The sequence below is a fragment of the Arctopsyche grandis genome, chromosome 8 (assembly GCF_051622035.1).
Source record: "Arctopsyche grandis isolate Sample6627 chromosome 8, ASM5162203v2, whole genome shotgun sequence".
NCBI classification, from domain to species: Eukaryota; Metazoa; Arthropoda; class Insecta; order Trichoptera; family Hydropsychidae; genus Arctopsyche; species Arctopsyche grandis.
The window spans coordinates 3,195,264-3,204,414 of record NC_135362.1 but is presented as its reverse complement, the minus strand read 5'-3'; the positions used below and the strand labels follow the sequence as shown (position 1 = coordinate 3,204,414).

The window sequence follows — 9,151 nt, the reverse complement described above, 5'->3', positions numbered from 1 at the left end:
TAATAAAACGGTTTTTTTTTTCGAATAATTTCATTTTATTTCACATGAAATATATTTTAAAATTAACAAATTGGAAATGTAAAATTAATACAATAATAATTCTAGCTTTTTTCATATGTCCTAGGAAATTATACAATCATATATTCAATCGTATTTAATACCCATATACTATATTAATAATTATACATATTTATATAATAATAATAATAATAATAACCTTTTTACAATTAACTATACAAAAAATTTACATATTATTTTTATTCAATTTTGAAATTTGAACATCGACCGCTTTCAGTTACAACTATAGTAACGTTTTTATAAATAAATATAAATATTTATAATAAACACTGAACTATTAATCGCACAAATTTAGACTGCACTTCAAAGCAAATTACAGATTCTGAAAATAGTTTTAAATAAATTAGTTTTAATATTTCAAAACATATTTTCATTGCATATTAAAAATATACATCTTTGACCTAATTGTAATATGATCATAGTTGTTTTTATTTTTATATAATATTAACGCGTATTATATACTATGCATTGTACATAAACTTCGATTTAAATTTCAATTTTGAATATTTGTTTGGTATTGATTGTTTCTATATTAAAAAATACACATTTGATTTAAATTTCTTAGGTTAAAAAGTCTGCAATATGCTTGGAATATTGCTGTCGTTTTCGATCAAAGTTCAGTATTGATTCGTTCCGCGTTTCGCTTATATCTACGCAATTTTGATTTGATTTTTGTTAGTTAACAAACAAAATAGCACGAAATAAAGAAGGGGGAGGATCGCGTCAATAGTTCAAATTTCAAAATAATACGAAATATACCCTGGGTATATATTATATGCATATATATATATATATGACATATAAAGTTTTTTGTGTTAAAGTTTCTCTTTCAAATCTCTCCCTAAGCTTACATTTACAAATTTGCACTTTTTCGTTTTAGTTTATTCATTATAAAGTATTGTATAGTAAATAATATGTAATGATAATGATAATAATAATAAAAATCATAATAATAAATATTCGTTCATTATTACTTTTTACTTTTTTTTTTGTTCAATTTAAATTCACGGTAAGTCTTGTTATTTTTGTTTGATTTATTCTCTTTTCAATTTAGCTAACGCCTATACAGAAAAATAAACGAAAACAACACATCATATATAAAAGGAAAACAACATTTATATATTATATATGTATAATGAAAAATTTACACAATGATCACTAACGTTCTTACATATCACACACTATACAAAAATTATCCGCCAATCAGAGGTTACACAGCCGGCCACACCCTGTAAAGAAAGTAATATATATTATAATCATAAACAATTACACATATCAAGCGATGACAATTTTAAAACCGTCCCTTTCTGAACACACCGAAAAACATCGAATCAACCACGTATTAAGGCGTATTCATATTAGCACAACGCAGACCGATAACTGTAAGGAAAGTATTCATTGGTACATTATATATGAACGCGTCAATGGAATATACATATGTATGAATGTAAAATCACACTATACTATCCAGCACTGCAAGGTAAAAGCTCGTCAGTGTACATAAAAGACTACTTATATTCATATTATGTATACAGAAGTGCACGCTCAGACAAGTTTAGACCGAGTGTACAGCAAAATCCGCTTACATATACTTGTTATAATATTGTTACAATATGACGTTTCTGAAAATATTCGTATGCGCACTTTAGTTCGTACGCGTGCACTTGCTACTATGACGTCACGTCGTGTGTGAATGTTTCCGCAGTGGCCAAATAAAACCGATTTTGCTTGATAAGTTACGGTTACGTGTACTGCTGTACAATATGAATAGATCTTGTCGGCTACTACTATTACGCCAACGCCACGTACATATTACGGAACCTATAAATGTACCGAAGAATACTGCTGTTAACATGCATTTGCCGGTCTGTGCTGTGCCACTATGAAAAGACTTTAACAGTTTTAAGATCTTGAAATGTCTTTTTTTCGGTAGATGAGTTGCAAAATTTGACCAATTACTATTTCAACCAATTAAGTTTAAAGTTTCTTAAAAAAATTAAATTCGAATTCTATTTTTAAATAAAATTCGACGTACCTTTAACTATACGAGGTCTTTATAATATGCATTAAATAAAATGATCGATATGTTTATTGCATTTCTATCAACCATTGATACATTTTAAAAATGGAAAACTATAATTGGGAACGGTTTTTTTCTTCAAAATTTAAATAAAAAAAAGCTTACGTTAGTAATCCTGCAGGTCCGGGATCAGCTGGCTGGTACCAGGAATACTGAGGAACGTATCCTGGATGATGAGCTGGTTGTGGAGCTCCCAGAGGAGCTCCTAAGGGTGCTCCAGGTCCAGGTTTCATATCCCACCCTCCCGCTGCACCACCCTTTATTCGAAAAAAAAAACATAAAAAAATCAATAAACAATACAAAAAGTTCGGGCTAAGATCTACCGGTGGATCTATTATTTAAGATATGCTATTTAATTCAATTCGACTAACCAGGAAGGATGGGTATGGGTGATTGAAGGACCCACCAGTAGACTTGAAAATAAACAAAAAAATACACAGAGTTAATTAAAACGCCATTTTAGATATGTAAAGGGTTAATAGATAATAGAAGAGAGAAAGTGTTTGAGCTTTTGTCGGATTCGGTGTATACCTTTACGTCCCATGGCACAGGTGGAGGTCCTTTGACGTCCCATGGAGCTGGAGGACTCAATCCTGGGGACAGCTCGCTGACGGGAGTCGATGAAGGAGTTGGTGAGTGACCTCCAGGTCCTGGTGCTCCAAGACCTGCTCCACTACCACCTCCTCCTAAATAATGATTGGGAGAATGCTGCGATCCACTACTGCTGCCACCTCCACCTATAGAACAAATATAATATATAAATATACAGTTTTTAAAACACAACCAGAAAATTTGTATAATATCTTATAGTACTCTAATTAAGACTGTGGACGGCTTTAGAAAGGGGTCGGTGCCCAGAATCAAATCCAGTTTGATGAAAAAGGATGAAATGCGCACCCGAGCAACGCCGGGCTATTCAACTAGCGTACATAGAATCTTTTATTTTTATTTTACCCAATTCGCCTTCCTAGACAATTTAGACATTTTTATAACATAAATCGCTTTATTTTGAGAGGCTGAAGAACACGAATTGAACAATTAATTAATCCATACATACATCTATGGATTTAGACTTGTCTATATATTTTTACATATTGTCCATAAATCAAATTCAGATATATGTGACGGCTGATGGGATGATTTTTGCCAATTTGGTGGATGGAGGAACCGTTTCAACAATGAAGTCAGATAAATTGGCAAAATCTGATAAAAAACGATCGACTTGGAGTCACAAAAAGTCTGACTAGCAGTATCAAAGATTAGCACGGGATTGAATCCGGTAACCTTTCGGTGCTAAACATAAACTTAACCACCGAGCCATACTGTTGGTATTGCATTTATAATAAATCATATGATTTATTTATAGTTATGATTATTTATAGTTTGTAAATCCATTTTTGGACAAAAATAAATTTATTTGATCTTTCAAAAATTTTTTAAATCATTATTAGAGCAATATAGATAAAATTCCATCCATTAAAAAATGTAGTCTTACAAATAAGTTTTACGATATGTTAATTTTTCGTGTTGTTGGAAAATTGTAATATATATTTACCATGCATTATGTGGTTATTCGTCGGTGATCCAGCAGGTCCTCCTAGTCCTGGAGGGTGTCCGTGAGGTCCAGGACCTCCACCAGGACCTTGGGCCGCCTTCATCATCTTCTTGTATTTACTCCGCCGATTTTGAAACCAAATTTTAACCTGCGACAAAAGGAAAAAGAAAAGTCAATACAGGGTACATAGAATTCGTGTGCAGTAAAAATGAGGGTTGGGTTCACACACGAGGGCAAAACGAAGGCTTGGGGTGCGGTTGACCCGTTTCTTTGTTTAACCCCGATAAAAAATTTCGGTTCGAAATGGCCGCAAGTCGAATTGTACGTATGTATGTACGTAAGTTTCTTGCTTTCGACACGAAACACGAAGGACTCTCGTGCATGGAGGGATGGGGCTGGTTGTTGGGGAGGTTAAGGGTGGGGTCACCTCTAGAATGGAAAGGTACGTATGAGGGGGTTGCATACGAAATAATTTTCTTCGAGGGTTTTCCTCGATGCGATGATAAAATGAAATGTAATACGCGTTCATGATAAATTGCCACACATTTGTACGTATAAATTATGCACGGGAAAACCTTTGATTTATATGCGAGTGTTTTTTTTTGTATATTTTCGATTGGAGTATACGTGTTTTTGTGCATAATTTATGTTTATGACGTTTGTTTGGATTGTCGTTTGTGCCAAAGTGGACCGATTCTGTCGTCGTTCTAGACGAAATGTGAGCAATTCCAATAATGTTTTAAAAGTTCAATTTAATTAATTATTTTTAGATGTAAGTACATACATATGAAATTTTGATATAAGTACATTTTAGATGTAAGTACATACATATGAAGTATATGCAAAATTTTTAATATATAGGTACATATGCATATCCAATTTAATACATTAGTTGATTAAATTGGATTTTAATTCAATTTATTTATAAATTTCTATAAGTCGATAATTCGTTTTCCGTCAAATTTGACGTTAAATCGTTAAATTTATTCTTCTAATAATAATTAAAAGAATAAATCGCTTATCGTCTAATTTGAAGGAAAAGTAATATTATGATATAATGCAGTTGATTTGAATTTATATTAAAATATTTAAGATTAAATTCAAATGCTTACGAGTCGATACATCGATTGCGTCAAATTTGACGTCAAAATCATTCAAATTTTTCAAAATTAATAATAATTAGTAGAATAAATTGTCTGCGGAAAGAACTTTAATATAAATCAGTTGATTTGAATTTGTATCAAAATATGTAGGCAAAAAGTTTAGCTTCCGATTCTACGTTTACCGTCAAATTTGACGTCTAAATTATACAAATTTTAATAATAATAATTAATAGAAAAAATTTTCTACCGTCAAATGAGACGGATACTTCCAGTATTTAAGAATGCGAAGAGTTTTTTTAGTAAGAAGATTCAACGTGAATTTTGAAGAATATGTAAATTGCAAACTCGTTTACCGTCAAGTTTGACGTCCGACGTTGGACGTCTAAATTATCGAAATTCTACTATTAATAATTGGTGGAAGAAATTGTCTATGATCAGATTAAACGGATACTTGTTTTATTTAAGAATAATTGATTGAAGAAATTGTTTACCTTCAAATGAAATTTTGAAATTTTTTTTTAGAATACTACGAATTTTTTGTGTTTTCCTTAAATTTAGAGTAGATTCGTGGTCAATTTTGACGGCAATTATTTATTTGTTGAATGTAAATTGTAAATCCATAATAACAATTACCTATTTATTTCATTTCAAGAACGTACTTATATGGATATGGAATCGAATCTTCTCCAACTGTTAGTTTACCGTCAAAAATTTACGAAAAAACCACTCAAACTGTATCCAGTGTATAAATACATATTTTCATTGGAAAATAATATGAAAATTTTAATGTATTTATATGAACGACCATATCTACATAATTCCGATTTGGAATGAAAAATCATCCGTTGTAATTGACGGCAAGTTCATCATATCAAATTTAAAATGCACAAACACGTGGATCGTTAAACGAACACAAGCCGACAGCGACAACAATACCCTAAATTGAATGAATAATCACAACACTTATCTTGAACGACGATAGTGATTCACCACGTGCACTTATTTAATGATGTTAGGGACGCAAGTGACTAGGGCGACTTATAACAATTTTATTTTGCAAATTTATCGACGATTGTTCCCCGAGAAAGTATATTATATTTATTACATAAGAATGCATCATTTTATTCTTTCACTTGCGGCTAGCAATGGACCCGCAACCCTTTGCATACATGTAATTGCGCAATTTTCTACCCGGTCAATTGGGGGTTGATCTCTCTCTCTCTCTCTCTCTTGCAATATACACGTGGCCCTTTGTATGATATTATATGAACGTCAATTTAATTTCATGTGTATAACTACATATAGCTATGGGGTTTATTTTTATTGTTATTATCCACGTGCGGGTTGTTAAATCGCGAGTGTTTGCTATTGTAAACAGATACGATGCAATTTGTTTTGACGTGAAAATTTGAAACGTTTAATCGTATAGTATGATTGGACAAGGATGTAAAACTCGTTTCATTCAATTTTAATCACAAAATAAAATTTACGCGATAATGTTTGATTTAATTCAGAACTTATACATATTATTAAATAAGATTTGGATTTGAATCAGCTTGTTAAAAAAATTCTTCGTATTCTTAAACACAAGAAGTATCCGTCTCATTTTTTCTATTAATTATTATTACTAAAATTTGAATGATTTAGACATCAAATTTGACGGTAAACAAAGTATTGACTCGTAGACATTTGAAGTTAAGCTTTTTGCCAACATATTTTGATACAAATTCAAATCAATTGCTTTGTATAAAAGTTCCTTCCGTCAAATTTCACGGTAAACGATTTATTCTACCAATTATTATTAATAAAATTTGAATGATTTTGACGTTAAATTTGACATAATCGATGTATCGAGTCGTAAACATTTGAATTTAATCTTTTTCCCAACATATTTTGATATAAATTCAAATCAACTGCTTTATATCATAATATTACGTTTTGGTCAAATTTACGATGATTTATTCTTCTAATTATTATTAGCAGAATTTTGTAAGATTTAACGTCAAATTTGACGGCACCTAAACGATTTATCAACTCAGAAATTTAAAGTTAAAACTTATTTTGATACACATTCAAATCAACTGTTTTATATCAAAATACCTTTTCGTCAAATTTGACGATAGACGATTTATTCATATAATTATTATTAGCAGAATTTGAACGATTTAACGTCAAATTTGACGGCAAACGAATTATCAACTCATAGAAATATATGATAAGTTAAACATATTTTATATGTAAGTCATTAAATAAATATAAAATATAAATCTATTGAATATTATAAGCATAAATATTGTTGCGTGGACGTGAAGGGGGGGGGGTTTCCAGAATCGGAGAAAGACGCAGGAAGATGGGTAGTAGCGGTTTATTCGTGTTCTCTTGGCGGCGGTCCGGGCTGGAATGAATTCCATGCCGAGAACGCCCCATATTTATACTCGCTGGACACAGTACACATACATACATATCTCAACAATCATTGGTCGATGAGTCAGACGATGCCTTTGGCCGTTGCATAGGGCTGATTCATTCGTGGAGGCCTTTTTTGGCGGGAACGAGAGATCAGGTGATCCGCGGTCGTGAACCATCAGTCCACGAGCGCCACTCACCTAATCTCTACGTTACAATATTAACAACGTACTATATTTAAGTCGTATGATTATATTATTATAAAAAATATATAATAAGAAAATATACACGCATTATACAGTATACATATACAGTGCCGTTTAATTAGATCAATGCCAACAACTAATAATTATCGAAAGGGGATGTAGTTTGACCCTTGATTTGGGTTAAAGCGAAGGGGTGGAATCAGACACCCAAGATCAAACAATACAAATATACAGAAGACTCGGGCCCTAATTGGCTTTAGATTACAAAATTCTACGCTTCCTCTGTGAAATTCGATAAGCCGCATTAATAATCTTTTCCGTCACAGTATATTCTATATCTACGTATATACAAACATACACATAATATCGTACACAGCCGTCCGACATATTTAAAACGAGTAAATATAAATTGGTTTTTACACAGGTTCGGTCCGCGGACTGATCAAAAGCATTCCGCTGATTGAGAAAAACGGGCGGTGGCATTTCTTTGAACTAGGGCTGTGTCCGAACGTGTGGAAAAACTCGTCAAGGCGTTCGCGGAAACATACCTAGCGGGTTCATATTCGCGATAGAGTTGTACCGAATCGATTTTATCGCCGCGCAAGACGATTGACGTTCGCTATACGCCCTCTCGCCTCTTTTCTCCTCGTCTGGCGTGTGAATTTTCAATCGAAAGTGTGTTTTGAATACGTTCACGCCATATTATTTAAATGCGTGTGTTTGTATTGAAGATTCACCTTTTTAATTATCAATGTGGATTAATGGTATAATTCGTTGCACAATTTTCTAAATCGCAACATCATCGTTGACGCTCGAACGCATTGGGTAATAATCCGTTGGAAAAAATCACGCAATATTATCTAGTGCAAGTCGATGGAAAGTTTGATGTAATATATGCAAGGCAATTTGATCGATTTTAGTACCAAATATATCAATGATCGATTTAGAAACGGTTCACATATCAATGACAGAATACCGATTTTATCGCAGCTTTCAATTCCAGTACAGATGTATAGGTATTTACATACATACATAAGTGCAACCTTTTAGTGTTGACTTATATTTTTTTCTTCATCTACATATAAGATATACGAAGTATCCAAAGTAGCTAAATGATCGGCATATTACTGAGATATATTAAACTGAGTACGAGGGTGAGAAGTATGACAAGGGTAGTTGATATATAATACATAATACAGAGAGTAAATAGATTGAAATGGAAATAGGCGGGTTATGTAGCTAGAAAAATGGATAAAATAAGTAAAGGAATAGTACCCTAAAGATGGGTATGAAAATGTCAATTGGGTAAAATGAAGGCTGCAGGAAGATGGGTGGATGATATTATAAAAATGTGTGAAGTGAGATGGATGACAGTTGCGCAAATAGAGACGAATGGAAGAGTGTTGCAAAGGCCTTCATCCAGGAGTGGATGATTAATGGCTGTAAATTATGATGATAAGTATCAATAAATGAAGATCGTGAAGAAATTCGAATTCGAGATTTTTACGTTCTCAAGGAGATATTTCTCAATATGATATTAAATATCTCAAGGAGATATTTAATATCATATTGATACGTTGAATTGGATGTTGTATTATTATTTTCCAAAATTTTAGTAGTACTTCTTCTATAATAATATAATACTTTGATTACTAACAAAAATAAAATAAAACTGTAAAATAGAAAATGATCAGTAGATCAGTAGCTATTAAAGTAAATAAGT

General features: G+C 32.1%; 1 protein-coding gene across 2 annotated transcripts in view; it reads right to left on the bottom strand.

The window, feature by feature from the left end:
- Positions 1–1,072: 1,072 nt before the first annotated feature.
- Positions 1,073–9,151, bottom strand: part of LOC143915320 (homeotic protein distal-less-like) — a 111,275-nt gene continuing 103,196 nt past the window's right edge. The window contains exons 4-8 of one of the 2 annotated variants that reach the window (XM_077435894.1): positions 3,714–3,861; positions 2,690–2,895; positions 2,530–2,571; positions 2,264–2,415; positions 1,073–1,307 (exon numbers count right to left, since the gene is read on the bottom strand). In XM_077435894.1, coding sequence (XP_077292020.1) covers positions 1,289–1,307; positions 2,264–2,415; positions 2,530–2,571; positions 2,690–2,895; positions 3,714–3,861 — 567 coding nt within the window. In that variant the 3' untranslated portion in view covers positions 1,073–1,288. The remainder of the gene's footprint in view (positions 1,308–2,263; positions 2,416–2,529; positions 2,572–2,689; positions 2,896–3,713; positions 3,862–9,151) is intronic. The other variant, XM_077435895.1, reaches the window with a different exon arrangement.